The sequence below is a fragment of the Ammospiza caudacuta genome, chromosome 1 (genome assembly GCF_027887145.1).
Source record: "Ammospiza caudacuta isolate bAmmCau1 chromosome 1, bAmmCau1.pri, whole genome shotgun sequence".
Lineage (NCBI taxonomy): Eukaryota > Metazoa > Chordata > Aves > Passeriformes > Passerellidae > Ammospiza > Ammospiza caudacuta.
The window spans coordinates 147,925,694-147,941,381 of NC_080593.1; the positions used below are offsets into that span (position 1 = coordinate 147,925,694).

At 46.2% G+C, this 15,688-nt stretch overlaps 1 protein-coding gene across 1 annotated transcript in view; it reads right to left on the bottom strand.

The window, feature by feature from the left end:
* The window catches only part of ZFAT (zinc finger and AT-hook domain containing), an 86,151-nt gene extending 76,464 nt beyond the window's left edge, over positions 1-9,687 (bottom strand). The window contains 1 exon segment of the mRNA XM_058808897.1: positions 9,552-9,687. Within this exon segment, the coding sequence (XP_058664880.1) occupies positions 9,552-9,570 (19 nt within the window). The 5' untranslated portion in view covers positions 9,571-9,687.
* Positions 9,688-15,688: the final 6,001 nt, after the last annotated feature.

The following is a 15,688-nucleotide window of genomic DNA, read 5'->3' on the forward strand; positions in this document are numbered from 1 at the left end:
CAGACAAATTAATGACATAATTGTCGAAATGGGGTCTCTCCAGCCAGGGATGCCCTCCCCAGCAATGCTCCCCCAAAATTGGAATCTGGCCGTCATAGATATAAAAGACTGTTTCTTTCAAATTCCCCTTCACCCAGACGATGCCCCGCGCTTTGCATTCACGGTTCCATCCATCAACCGTGAGTCTCCAGCCAAGCGCTACCATTGGCAGGTCCTTCCTCAGGGCATGAAGAATAGCCCTGTGATCTGCCAATGGTACGTTGCTTCGCTGCTGTCACCCATATGTACAGCCCTCGGGAATGCCGTCATCATCCATCATTACATGGACGACATCCTCATGTGTGCACCCGATCACAGTCTACTTGCCCATGCGCTTGACCTGACAACCGATGCATTGGTTGCTGCAGGGTTCGAGCTCCAGCAGGACAAAATTCAGCGGATGCCACCTTGGAAATACCTGGGCCTCGAAATTATGAAGCGGACCATTGTTCCGCAAAAATTGGCTATTAGGACGAAAGTCCAGACCCTAGCGGATGTCCATCAACTGTGTGGGTCTTTAAATTGGGTGAGACCCTGGCTGGGCATTTCAACCGAGGACCTGGCCCCCCTTTTCAATTTGTTGAAAGGGGGAAAGGGGCTTAGTTCCCCTAGGGCTCTCACCCCAGAGGCACAGGTAGCTTTGGAGAAGATCCAAAAGGCTATTTCGGCCAGGCAGGCCCACCGCTACCATCCGAGCCTGCCCTTCAAATTTATAATACTAGGAAAGTTGCCACACCTCCAGGCATAATACACCAATGGGATAGTAGTCTTAAGGACCAAGGCCTGGGCGACCCCCTCTTAATTATAAAGTGGGTGTTCCTCAGCCATCATCGGTCCAAAAGGATGACACGGCCACAGGAGTTGGTAGCCGAGCTGATCCTCAAAGCAAGATCAAGGATCAGGGAGCTGGCAGGGTGTGATTTCGCATGTATACATATTCCAACTAAATTCGAATCGGGCCAACTAAAGTTAAGGACCTTTAAGGAACTGCTGCAAACTAACGAATACCTTCAGTTTGCACTCGACAGCTACACTGGGCGCGTCGCAGTAGATCGGCCGGCCCACAAATTATTCAATTCAGAGTTCAAATTGTCTCTGAAAAAGGTTCAAAGCAGGGAGCCACTGGACGCTGTGACAATTTTTACAGACGCATCTGGAGCAACTCACAAGTCAGTGATGACTTGGAAGGATCCTCAGACTCAGCAGTGGGAGACCGATGTTGCTGTTGTGGAGGGCTCTCCACAAGTTGCTGAGTTGGACGCAGTCGTCAGGGCGTTCCAGAGATTCCCAGGACCTTTTAATTTGGTGACAGATTCTGCGTATGTCACAGGTGTAGTGTCTCGAGCTGAATCGGCAGTTCTCCAAGAGGTCACGAACAAAAAATTGTTTGATTTGCTTAATAGGCTCGTCGAATTGGTCTCCCACCGCGAGCACCCATTTTATGTTATGCATGCTAGATCACATACAGACCTGCCTGGGTTTATAGCGGAAGGTAACCGTCGTGCCGATTCCCTGGCCGCGGCTGCCGTTAAGCAGGGCCCTCTCCCAGATGTGTTCGGCCAGGCTAAGATCAGCCACCAACTCTTCCATCAGAACGCGCCTGGCCTGGTTCGGCAGTTCAATCTTACGCAGGATCAGGCCAAGGCGATAGTGGCCACATGTCCCCAGTGCCAACAACATCAAATGCCCACCGTGGCCTCGGGAGCCAATCCCTGAGGTCTGGCGAGCTGCGAGGTGTGGCAAATGGATGTGACACATATCCCATCTTTTGGTCGATTGTGTTACATCCATGTCTCAGTGGATACCTTCTCCGGGGCTATCTATGCTTCTGCCCACACAGGAGAAAAGGCAGTGGATGTTCAAAGGCACTTGCTTCAGGCATTCGCTGTCTTGGGCATCCCTAGGGCCCTAAAAACAGACAACGGCCCTGCGTACACTTCCAAGGAGCTGCGGAGCTTCCTGCAGCAATGGGGAATAGTTCATAAGACCGGCATCCCCTATTCCCCGACAGGCCAGGCCATGGTGGAAAGGGCCCACCAGAGCCTTGAAAAGACCCTGTCCCGCCAACAACCGGCGATGAAGGTGGAGACCCCCCACGTCCGGCTGTCAAGGGCATTGTATACCCTCAACTTTTTAAACTGCTCCTTTGACAGCCAAAATCCTCCAGTCGTCCGACACTTCGGCAGCCACCAGCAGCTGCAGCCTAAAGCCAGGCCCCCGGTTCTTGTGAAGGATCCGGAGACCTGGCGGACGGAGGGGCCCTTTGACCTGGTGACCTGGGGAAGGGGATATGCTTGCGTGTCCACTCCCTCAGGCCCCCGGTGGGTTCCATCTAAGTGGGTCAGGCCCTTTGTCCGAAGCAGAGGACAAAGCAGGAGGCAGTACCACAGGTTCAGGTGGTGTGCTGGCGGCGGCGGAGACCCTCTCAAACACCATCAGTTTCCTCAGATATTCAGTTCCTCCTCAATGCTGAGACTCCTCCACCTACCCCTCTCCTCACTGAACTACCTCTGGTTTATGAATCCCGACCTTCCTCCCTCATTTCCTCTCCTTTTACTGAACTTGATTTATTATTTGGGGCAGAACCATCTGTTTAAGTATTTTGTGTCTAACTGTTCCCTTTTTGTCTTTTAGTACATTTCCCCAACTCACTTTTGATTTTCACCCCCCTGATTCGCAAACTAGTCCGGAGAAAACTGACAGCGCCATGTGCCACTGTCCCCTGCAACGAGCCCATGGAAAGGAGCGACCCCTCTCCTTCAACCTCTCTTTGGAGGCAAGCCGCAGAGGAGGAGGGGGCTACCTCTCCAACATCCAGCTACTCATGGGCCGATGGACTATGTTCAGAAGACAAAGGCACTTGTCAAGACCAGCCGCGAGTCACAGCCTTTTAAGTTATTTCACTTGGACTTTTCAGTTTTACATGAACTTTTCCCTTATCTTTATTTGGTAAAAAACGGGGAGATGTTGTAGTGTGTTCATTAAGTTCATTTAATTCCTCCTCCATTTTAGGTATCTGCTCCCCCCCATTTTGTGTAAAATGGTTCTGCCGTCCTCAGTTTTCCCGCCACAGCCCTGCCAGTTCTATTGTCAATCTGTTCGGTTATATAATTCCTCCTCCCCATTTTCCCTTATATGTATGCTTTTTCTCCTCCCTGGGCCAAGTCAATCACCTCCCACTCCACCTAGTATTCCAGAAGCTTCTCCTCTTTGGGGGTTGTGGTTGGCTGTGGTCCCGGGGCCCCTCCCATACCTGGTACCTATTGGGCTCTCCACTATGTCATTTGTATTAAGTTCATCCCCTCTTCTCCCCCTATTGGTCTTTTGTAAACCCCTCCCGGGTCCACTCCTTCCCTTTATAACCCCTAAGCACCCTTTGTTCTTGGTCATTCGCTGGGACATCGTGGGCTTTCCAATAAACCAAGTTTAGCCCCCCGGCGAGTGTCCAGCTCCTTCCTTCTCGTCGTTTAGCAGCGATCCAGTCCGCAACCAGCACAGCCCGAGGCCTTACGACGCCGAGGGGCGCTGGCAGGTTATGCAGCGAGGTGTCAGCTTAACCTCAGCTAGCCGGACTCTGACCTTCTCTGCTCTAGAAGGCTAGATACTCATTGCTGCAGGTTTTTTTGCTGTTGTTTTACTTAAAATATACTTTCTAGTTCACATAATATTTTAATCATTATTTTCATAAAGATGCTGGTATGAACTAATTTTATTTCTTAAAGAAAAAAAACAGATAAATCAATGCTGGTTTCTGGCTATTTTCTCTATTTTGATTTATCAAGAAATTAATGTCCAATATTACAGCACAGCTCTGAATCAAAAGCATTATCCTTGGTAAATGTTAAAGAAAAAAGAAGCATATAAAGTCTACAAAACAAACTATTTGCTACCATTAGAACAGCAGCACCACATGAACCCTGTGCTCGAAACTAACAAATCAACCACACTGGAAGTGGCAGCTGGAGAATCAAAAGCTATTTTAGGGCTGCTTTAATCTGAATTTGGGCAATTCTAAACAGTAAGCAACAGTTTCTTAATACAGCAGCACAAAATGACTGGTGAGACAAAGCCAGCCATGCAGAAAGCATTCAAGCAAAGAGGAGGAGCCCCTGACCATGGCTGTTCTTGCTCTCAGCTGCTAACTGAAATCAGGGCAATTTCATTATCATTAGTTCAGTGCCACAAACTTTACTTTAACATTAAGGAAGACTGCTACAGCAATGTCAGTACAGGGTGCATTCCTGCAAAAACTAAAAGGTGATGATAAAATCAATCCCATTTAATATGGTTTTATGGAACACCCAGTCATTTACATTCACCATATTTCCTTGCCAGGCTGTAAATGAAATTTACTCAATAACCTACATCTGTAGAGGCTCTCAGACACTGCATCCAAGACTAAATTACACTGAAGTTTGTGAATGTTTATGACTAAGAAATGATATATTTTAAAATTTCTACCTTTCCTGTGAGGGTGGTGAGGCACTGGCACAGGTTGCCCAGAGAAGCTGTGGATGCCCCATCCCTGGCAATGCTCAAGGCCAGGCTGGATGGGGCCCTGAGCAACCTGGGATGGTGGAAGGGGGCCCTGGCCATGGCAGGACTTGAGTGATGTTTAAGGTCCCTTCCAAGCCAAACCACTCTGTAATTCTATCATCTATATAATATAAATATACTAGGACTGAAAACCAAAAGCACACTAGTTGAGGTGCCTGGGGTATGAATTCAACACAGTGCCATTGTGAGCAGAACTAAGCTGGTTTTTCTCTGTATCTAACTAAGAGAAAATTACAAGTTGAGAAATAAAAATGGAGGAGCATCAGGTGTACCCAAGCAAAACTTTAAGGAAGGCCAAAAATGGTTTTAAATTAAGACTGAAGGGTAAGGTAGGAAGTGCAAAAGACTACAAAGATGAAGGTGATTCACTTTGCAGCAGTAAAAATCAGAGACTTACTTTTAAGTGAAGGACGATACATAAATTGTTTTTTGCAGGAAAGAACAAAACAATGTCTTAGGTTTGGTTTTGTAGTTGCTTTTTAAAAAACAAACATAACCACTACTACAGTAATGCAAGAAAAATAATAAAATGGCAGAGTTGGCAGCCTGGCTGTAAACAAGGATTACTGACATTCATGCACCCAAACAAGTTTCTGATAACCACTGTTGCAATGTCAGTGGGTTACTACCACTACCAAAACATTGGGGACAAAGTAGGATGCATTAATTTTTAAAAAAGGCCTTTTAGAAGCAGCTGAGGGTCAAATCTGATTACCAGGCTATTTTAACAAGTAGTAAAATTCCTGAGGAATTTAAATACAGTGCCCAGAAAAGTACAGTGTAAGGACTGCACATGAGCAACAGCCTTGACCACAGGGGCACCAATGACTGTGACACAGTGGAGGGGATAAAAGAGGTTACAAAGCCAGAAACAATACACTGTAAGCTTTAATTAGCCCTATGCAGAGTGGGTAAATGTCAGGTCAGGACAGGATGCCAAGATTAAATGTTTAGACACCATTAATGACTGTTTCACCCAACAAGCAGACAGGGAAACCACATGAGGAGAAACAGTTCTTGACTTTATCAGAAGTAAAACACAGGACCCTTTTCAAAGTGACATTATTTGAGAGTTACTCTATAACCATGATTAAAGTACTACTCAAAAGCCCTCTTAAAAGAGTGATAAAGAACCAAATGTTTATGCTTCACTTCAACAATGCAAACTATATAAAGATAAAAAGCATCTTTAACAAAACAAACCACAAAAAGGACTAAAAAGCTCCAAGACAAGTTAAATCCTTGAAAGCAGCATGAAGGCTATTTAAAAGCATCATATTTGATGCTAATCATCAAAGAAGGTTTTAGAAATGGGAAGGAAAAATCTAGCACAGCTGAATAGCAGTGAAATGAACTTTCAGTAGAAGAAAACATCTTCATAGAAGTTTCATAAAATGAGGAAAGCAAAATAAGATTTAAATTGTGTCCAATTTAAGGTAAAAAAAACAGTGAGGCAGGTCACTAAGGGTAATTTTAGCAACTTAAAAAATAAAAAGCAGAATACAGCAACATTTTAAAACATCTCAGCAGTAACAGGCCTGCCTAAGAGCCTGTGCAATAAAAAGCAATGTGTATAGGAAAAACACCCTTCAAAGAATTGAGCCCAGAGCAAAATAATTTTTTTAATTTGCTGTCATTTTATAATGGTTTGAAGAGGTTTTCTGGGAAAGATCTCTCAATTATAGCAAACACTTTAAAGACAGCCTCAAAACAAGGCTAGGAACTGCTCTCCTCAGAAACAAAACCTTAGAGCTAAAACAGACAGACCTATAAAAGAGATGGTCCTATAATAGCAAAACCTATTAAAAATAGAGAAGATCCATACTGGGCTTACAACTGTGGATATTGTTCCTCTACTGAAATAATAATAATAATCATAACCATCATCCTTAAAAGGTACAGAAATAAAAAAAATCAACAACACAGCACAGTTCCATAAATGAGTAGTTAAATAAATTGGGGGTTTTTGTTTTGTTTTTTTTTTTTTTTTTTTTTTGCCTGGAAGGAGGTAACTGAAGATGGAGAAAAGGCAAAGTGTAAAATGAAGAACAAAAACAGGTGTCATGAAGGACATGACCCCTCCGAAACCACTGCCTGCCTTGCAGCTGATCTCTCCCTGCTGCTGCAGCTCCAGGGGGGGCACACATGCACTCAGTGCCCAGAATCCTTAGAAGTTGAGCAGAAAGTTGACAGAGACTGGCTGGGGCTCAGCAAAGCCTCTAAGAAGGTCTAAGTCCATACTCTGGACAAGCATCCCTGTGTGCCAGCCCCATTCTGACTCTTCTCTATTTACACATCCATTGTGTGCTGTGAGGGACACGAAATGCCGGGAGTGAAACAAAATTAAGATCCAAATCATTCAGTACTTTCTGACATTGTGTTTTGCACATTGCAGTAAGAACACTGCATGAGGTACACTTTAATGTAGCTCAGTTTTTCCAGCACTCAAAGAGCCTCCTTCCCTGTCTGGGGTGCCAGAGGTGGGCACAGCACTGCAGAGGGGGTCTCACCAGGTCAGAATTCCCTCCTCACCTGCTCTGGGTGCAGCCCAGCACATGCCTGGTTTGTGGGCCATGTCCAGCCTCTCACCCAGCAGCCCCCCAATCCTCAGGGCTGCTCCAGCCCCTCTCCTGCCCAGCCTGGGTTTGTGTTTGGGACTGCCCCAAGCCAGGGGCAGGAGCTGCAGCTTGGCCTTGCTGAGCTCCCCAGGTTTCACCCAGACCCACTCTCACCCAAACCAAGCACATTGTATTTAACCAGGCTGATACTGTATTTGTGGAAAGAAACTTGCATTTGAAACTCCTGGAGTTTCACTGATGATGGCAAATAAAAGCACATCTATTTTTCTGCATCACACACATCACAAATGCTTCTGGAAAAAAAGTTAAATAAAGTTCTTTAAAAGAAGATAACTGTTTCCACATATTTCTGTTGGTTAAAATCTATAAAATTCATAACTTGGATATAACATGGATTTAATAGGATATTCAAATAACTAGGAAATTATTTTCAGTTTAGAATAATCACTTTATCAAAAATAGAAACAGGATAGCTTTTCCATCATTAAGAAAAAAAAGCCATAGCAGATACATTTATAGCAAGACATTTTTATTTTCATGTTCTAAGATCTCCCTCATGTGGCTAAACATAACACTGCTTAAGGTTCCAGTGAAATACACTAATGCACAAGATCAAAATGTGTAAGGTGCACTACCAGACACCAAAACCACCAGAACCCCTCAAAGTAGAAGCACAAACTGTGTGATCAATCATTAACTTCAGGATTCACCATATGAAGCACTCTGAACCAGATTTTTGGAAGTAGCCACAATGGAAATGCATCTGAGGTCAAATACACCTCAGCAGCAGCAAAATCAAAAATACTGAACACTCACCACAGTTCTGGGTTCAACCACACTCAGAACACTTTTTATTAAGACAAATGTGCTTGAATAAATATGAATTTATTAGTAGCACTAGTAGTAAAAGAATTATTTCTCACTGAAAGTTGGATCCCAGGATATAAACAGTCCTGAAATGTTTTAACAATGGTCCATAATTAACACAGCACCTGTTAGCTATTCTGCTACTCAGTTATCCTACTAAAAATGCAATTCCCCTTGGCATAAAATCCTGTTTCACAGAATCACAGAATGGATGGGGTTGGAAGGGACCTCTGGAGATCATCTAGTCCAACCCTCCCAGCAAAGCTGTATCCCTAAAGCAGGTGACACAGGAATGCATCTGGGTGGGTGTTAAATGTCTCCAGAAAAGGAGACTCCATGACCTTCCTAAGCTGTTCCAGCACCATCCTCAGCATAAAGAGGTTCTTCTTCATGTTGCAGTTGAACTTTCTGAATTTTAGACTATGGCTACTACCCCTTAGTGCTGGTTTGAGTTGTAAACTATGCAACAATATTTGGTAGGACAGGTAGAAATAACTCAGGATTCTAAAAATTAAGACATCAACTTGGGGAATGACAACCAGAAGCCAAATTTGAGTATACAGGGTAATTAACAGGCATTAAATTGTTGCGACATCACTTCAAAAACTCGTACTGCAACAGCACACAGGGATTGTGAAAGGCAGGAAGCACAAACACAGCACTGCTGGGGCTGCCCCTCTGAGTAACTTAGTAACTTTGGAGATAGTGTTACTGCTCCCATGACAGCCAGGCCAGTACAGGGCACATCAAGGCCTGAGATTACAGGCAGTGGAAACATCTTTAACACATCTTGGACCTTGAGCTGTCAGAGCGGCTGCCAGAGGAGATCAGGAGTGTTTCAAACCCAGGTGAGCACAGAATCAATCATGGAATCAGAGCATGGAAAGGGGTTGGAACAGCTCTTAAAGATCATCCAGTCCCAACCTCCCTGCCATGGCCAAGGTTTCTCAAGGCTTTATCCAGCCGGGCTTTGAGCACCACCAGGCTTGGGGCAGCCACAACTTTCCTTGTCACCCTGTTCCAGTGTCTCACTACCCTCACAGTAAAGATTTCCTTCCTAATATCCACACTAAAATTCCCCTTTCAGTTCGTACCCATTACTACCTGTCCTATCACTACAGCTCCTTAGGCAGAGCCCCTCTCCGGCTCCCCTGCAGCCCCCTCACACCCCGTGAGATTGCTGTGGGGTCTCCACGCTTCCATTCGGGACCAGCAGCGGCTCCAGCTGCTCCCGACTCGCTGCAAAGCGGAGGCCTCAGGACGGGCAGCCGGGGCACAGCAGGACTCCCGGGCTCGGGCTGCCCGAGCCCTCCGACGGCTTCTGGAGCCCCCCCCGGCCCCCCAGGCCGCCGGGCAGCGCGGGGCGATGGACGCTGAGCCGGCCGCCACTGGGGGAACTACTTGTCGTGCGGAAGGATCGTGTCACAGCATCGCCGGAACTACTTCTCCCCGCCCACCGCGCGGGGATCCGTGCGCGCTCCCCCGCCCGCCCGGCCCGGCCCCGCTCACCTGCAGCCGCCGCCTCCATCGCCACGGGGGCTCAGCGGGGTAGCGCGCCGGGGACCGAGCGCGGCCCGCTTGGAAAACAGAGCGAGGGAAAAGGGAAGAAAAAAAAAATCCAACACCTAAAATCGGGTCCCCGTGCGGCGCCTTATGGCGAATCTGCCGCGGCCGACACGGCAGTGGCGCCTCGGCTCGGCTCCGCGGGGCGGGGCGGCGCCTGCGCAGTGGCGGCCGCGCGGGGCCGCGTCCCCTGAGGCGCCGCCCGCGGGCTGAGGGAGCGGCGGAAGGAGGATCGGGGACACGGGGACACCGTGACAGGGACACCGGGGCAGGAGACACCCGGGACAGCCGCGGCACCCCGGCTTCGGCTCCCCGTGCCCCTCTGAGCACCCGCCGCCCGCCCCAGGACCCCCGGAGGCCGGGGCTGCGCAGCTCAGGCTGACACAGCCTCGGGATGCCAAAGGCGTTTTAATTCACCAGCTGTAGGTAAAATGTGTTTTAATGAGCCTGGTACTTTAGCAAATACGAGGTGGTCATAGAATGGACTGGGTGGAAAGGTCTCTAAATACCATCTCGTTCAAACCTTTCTGTGAACCAAGTTGTTCCGAGCCCCATCCCACCTGGCCTTGAACACTTCCAGGAATGGGACATCCACAGCTTCCCTGTGAATCTTGAGTCTGATTGACTCAAAAATCTGCAGTCTTGCCACCCTAACAGTAAAGGATTTATTCCTAATTTAAACTTTGCTTCTGAGGTAAGAGCTGAGATCATGGGGAAGCAGGGTGTGTGTCCCTTGTACCTCCGTGTCACCACAGGTAACTCTGGCAGGACTGTCTGAACAAACACCCTTGGTGCTTATGGCCATGAAAAGGCAAGTGTGAGGGAGCAGGCTCATTTGTGTGTAAAAGTCACCTCTCCTCACTGGTGTCACAACTTCTACCAGCTTTACACAGAGCTTTGCTCCATCACTTTACCCATCAATGCTTCTCTTACTCAGAATGACTTAGATGAGACAACTCTTAGGAAAACATGTTCTTTATAATTTATGTCAGAGACCTGAGTAGAAGGCAGAAGGGAAAGACCAGACCTTTCCAGGGGCTGTGGCTGCTCCTCTGCGAAATTTTTTTGTCTCCACTGACCAAATGCAAATAACAGCAATATTATAGCAGAGTCATCACTGGGTGTTCTGACCTCATGAGAAGCAGCATTGGGAACCCATCTTCAGCCTTGACCTGCCCTCTTTACCTTCTGGACTCCTTGTACCCATTTCTGCCCCTCTTCCCACCCACTGCACATATCTTCTGGAGAACATTTCATACTTCTAGGAGCAATAAAGATGAAAGCACAGTTGTGCTCAGGCACATGCTGCCCATGAAAGGAAAGGACTGTGCTCTTTATTGGACATGAATAATATTCATCCTTACCTTGGCATTGGAAGAACATTCTCTGGTCCTTGAGTCACTGAGCCTCACTACAGCAAGTGGGGTGGATTGTCCTGCCAAGAAAAGCACTTGTTTTCACATAGAACCATTGCTTGAGCATCCACGTGCCACGTGGTTTACTTTTTACACACATATATTGCATACAGCTCTGCTTTCCACTATCACAAGCCTGGTTAAAAGGCTACATTAATAAAGGCTTGTTCTTTACCTAAGGCAAGAAATCAGAGTTGGAATTCCTGAGCTTTGCTGCCTGGCCCAGTCAAAATGTTTGGAGGGGTCTGTCTGTTGGATGTCAGAAAAAAAAGAAAAGCTGTCAGTGTTGAGGTGTCTGGCCAGGTCACAGAGCTACATGAAACAAAGTTTTTGGAGCTCTGAATCAACAATTTCACAGCTTAAATAAAAATACCCTCAAGTTCTTCAAAGTGGCATCATGTCCAAAGCCACATAACTTGTCACCAGCAGAGTTCAACTCCACCACACACAACACAGATCCAGGCACTGCAATCACCAGCATGGCTTGTGAGGCCCTCTTGTCACAGAGGGCAGGGATTCCTGAGGCTTCCTGTGCAGGACCTGGACTTCAGTGACCCTTGATGGTCCCTTCCAGCTCAGGGTATTCTGTAATTCCACGAACAGATCCCCTCTCTAGCAGGAGCCTGATCCCAGTCTGTTCATCCCATTCTGTCACAGTTTCCTTATTGACAAAACTCCAGGCCCACACCCCCCCTGCTTTCCCTGCCCCTCCTGCACATTCCCCTGCCTGACCTCCTTTGTTGTTCTTCAGGTCCCAGTCCCAGTTTTCATTCACAAGAATATCTTTCCTGTTTTCCTCAAGTGCCCTTTCCAGATGCTCTCTGCACTTTCTCACCCCTGATGTCTCTCTAGCCACTTGCAGATAAGCTCCTGCACACACAAGTGCTTATCAAATACAGCTCCCAGTTCCTTCTCTTCAAGCACTGAGTAGCTCCTTCTCATACCTCCATGCCTGGCTGGTATGAGCTGATTTCTCCTGAACCAATTCTTTAATAATAATAATAATAATAATCATCATCATCATCATCATCATCATCATCATCATCATCTCTACCAAGTGCTGGAGAATGCAAAGTTCAAATACAGAGCAAGTTCAGTATTGCACAGGGCTTCAGCCTGCATCTGGAGCTGGAATCCATGAACAGAGTGTGGATGCCCCTATTGAGGGCACAGCAGATGCTGACTTCTCCCTTTCCCAGTTTATATGGTTTTATTTACAAATAGGAAAAGCATTTCACTGAAGTATTCCCAAGTGTGAAATGAGAGTGCAGCTTGCTTGGCTGTTCCATTAGAGCAGCCCCACAGAATTAAGGTGATAAAATCAATCAAAACTTAGAATTAATACAGCTTTGTGCAGTTTTCATTTCCATTTGCATAAGCTATTTCTGGGAATCTTTCACATCCCACAGTCATACCCTGCATTTGTTCAGAGTCTCTGACTCATTCAGCGTTGCTGAGGTACCTGACCTAGATATGAATGAGGGCTACACAGCACAGGGGCTCATCTGTGGCACAAGACTCTGCCTGGTTTGTTACAGAAGCTGGAAATTGTTCAGAGGTAAACATGAGGTTTTATGAAGGGAGATTAGGAACAGATTCTTCTCTGAGTTCATTTATGATATAAAACCAGCATTCATTAATTGCATCTTCCTCCTTTTCTGCTTCCTCACTGTGGCATTTGCAATGTGCTTTGAAAAGCTTTACATATTTTTATAGTTGAAAATTTTAGCATCTGTGCTTAAATGTGATAATTACTTTTAAATTCCTCTTATCCTAGATGTCATATATTGAAGATATCCAGTTAGAGAAGCTTTACCCTAAACTTCAGTGTGTCACTTTCCTTTTTTTTTCCCCATAAGCATTTCAGAAAGTAATTTCTGTTGAAATAGCAAATCAATATGTCCCATAAGCACCCAAAACAGAACGAGGCAAAGCTCTGTAGAGGGAAGATACAATAACTGGCTAAATGAGGCAGTTGTCCAGTGAGAGGAAGCAGTAAATTATGTGACTTTGACCTAAGGATCTGCAACAAAAAATACCAACAGAGGGTAAAAACAAACATGTGCCAACAGCCTTGATTTAGACACTTAATGACCTTGCAGTGCTTGAATTTCCAACCTGACTGATTTTTATTATATACCAGTGTTTTAAGACAAAAATTCTTTAGCATTCTATGAAGTAGAGTGCATAAAGCATTCTAACAAGAGAGGAGAACTCAGGTATAACAAGTTAAGTATTGTAAGAAATGGTTAAAAATAAAAATCTCCAACTTTGTGTGCACTTGCTATAGAATGGAAAAAGCCCACAACATGTGTCTGGGTTTTTTAATAATTATACAATACACATACACGCTACTGCATTTGAATTTCCTGTGCTTGCTTGCAAACAATTCCCTGGGCAGTTCCAATGCCTGACAACCCTTTCTATGAATATCCAATAATACCAGACCTAAACTTTCCCTGGTGCAACTTGAGGCCTTTACCTCCTGTCCCTTGTTACTTGGGAGAAGAGGACAACTCCCCTCTGGATTCACTCTCCTTTCAGGTGGCTGTAGAGAGCAATTAAGTGCCCCCAACCTCCTTTTCTCCAGGCTGAGCACCCCCAGCTCCCTCTGCTGCTCCTCATCAGATTTGTGCTCCTGACCCTTCCCCGGCTCAGCTGCTCTTATCTGGGCACACTCCTGCACCTCAATCTCTGTCTTGTAGTGAGGGACACAGAACTGGACACAGCACCTGAGGTGTGTCCTCACCTGTGCCAAGTACAGTGGGACAGCCAGAGCCCTGGGACAGCCAGTGCCTGGGGACAGCCAGTGCTGTCCTGCTGGCCACACTAGTGCTGACACAGAAGGCCAGGAGGCCACCAGCCTTCTTGCCCACCTGGCCACACACGGGCTCATGTTTAGCTGCTGTTGGCCAGCACCCCCAGGGCCTTTCCCGCTGGGGAACTTTCCTGCCACTCTGTGCCCAGCCTGGGACACTGCAGGGTTTGTTGGGACACAAGGGCAGGACCCAGCACTTGGCTTATTGAACCTCATACAAACTGGTCTGGGCCCGTTGATCCAGCCTGTCCAGATCCCTCTGCAGGACCTTCCTACCCTCCAGCAGATCAACACTCCCTCTCATACCCTCAATGTATGTATGTCCTTAATGTCCTTACCCACAGGGTTTGGTGTCCTTAGTGTCCCTTGATGTACCTTAATGAAGGTACATTTAATCCCCTCATCCAGGTCATCAATAAAGATCCTAATCAGGGCTGGACCGAGTACTGAGCCCTGGGAAACACCACTGGTGACCGGCCACCAACTGGCTGTGTCACCATTCACCACCACTCTGGGCTCAGCCAGTCAGCCAGGTTTTAGCCAGCAAAGAGTGCACCTGCCCAAGCTGTGGGAAGCCAGTTTCTCCAGGAGAATGCTGTGGGAAGAGGTGTCAAAGGCTTTGCTGAAATCAGGCAGACAACACCCACAACCTTTCCCTCACCCACTACATCCCTCACCTGGTCATGGAAGGTCAGGTTGGTCAAGCAGGACCTGCCTTGCATGACCCCCTGCTGGTGGGACTGATCGCCTGATTGTTCCTTATGTGGTGACACACACAGTGATTGGCACCATGACTTCCCCTGGCACCATAATTCCCGCATCCTCCTGCCAGCCCTTTATGGGTGTTGCATTTGCCAACCTGAAGTCGTCTGGGAGCTCCCCACATGGCCAGGACTGCTGATAAACGATGGAGAGTGCCAGGGTGGGCTCTTCCTCCATTGCGTCACTGCCCTGGGGTGGATCCCATCCGGCCCCATGGACATGCTGCGTTATTTTTAAAAGAAAAGGGACCATTGTTTAGTGAGAGCAAAGACTAAACTTTGTAAAGTAATTAAGCACTTCTTCCTAGGTTTTGTAAACTGTTTTTCCACTAAGGGAAAACTTGAGCTATATTTACAGCTGTGGAGGTAATCAACAGCAACCATTTAATATAGATTCTAGGGGAGGACACTGAAGAGAGCATTCTCAAAGGCTACACAGGTTTAAGAAATTTTTTTAAAGTTAATTAGCACATATATTTTTATCAGATTTTTATTTTCTCATTGATTTCAAAGGGAAAACAGTTTGAGTTTATGCTCTGCACTTTTGGAAGTTCTACTTGAAAATGCAAAGATGAATGCTCAGAAATTACAGGGGGTTGTTTGGCAATCAGCTTTATGCTTAAGGAAGAAAAGTTACCATTGCCTTCCTGTAAATGCTACATTATTTTTTTCCACATTATCTGTCTGCAGTAACTGTATCTGCTTGTTATTTTTATCTGCCATGTTTAATGTTGAGTTCTTGTTTAGGACTGCATAATTGCTGTTTTCTTGTTACAGAACATTAACTTTATGCTTCCAGTAACAACTTTATAATGAAAATGCTAATAAAAATGGGGCAGTGCAAACTACACAGTTACAAATCTCTCTAGAGCTTAGTATGAGGCTTATCATAATTCTTGACATCTCAGGATTGTATAGTCTACTGATACTGATTACACTGCACAGTTAATTTAAAAATTATCTCCTGCAGGCCTGAGAGAAAGGCAACAATTATAAATAACTTCAGAAAAAATATATACATACTGAAAATGCTTCTAATAAAGATTCTGGTTTTCTCAGTGTAGCAATACAGTCACTGCAGGATTCAGA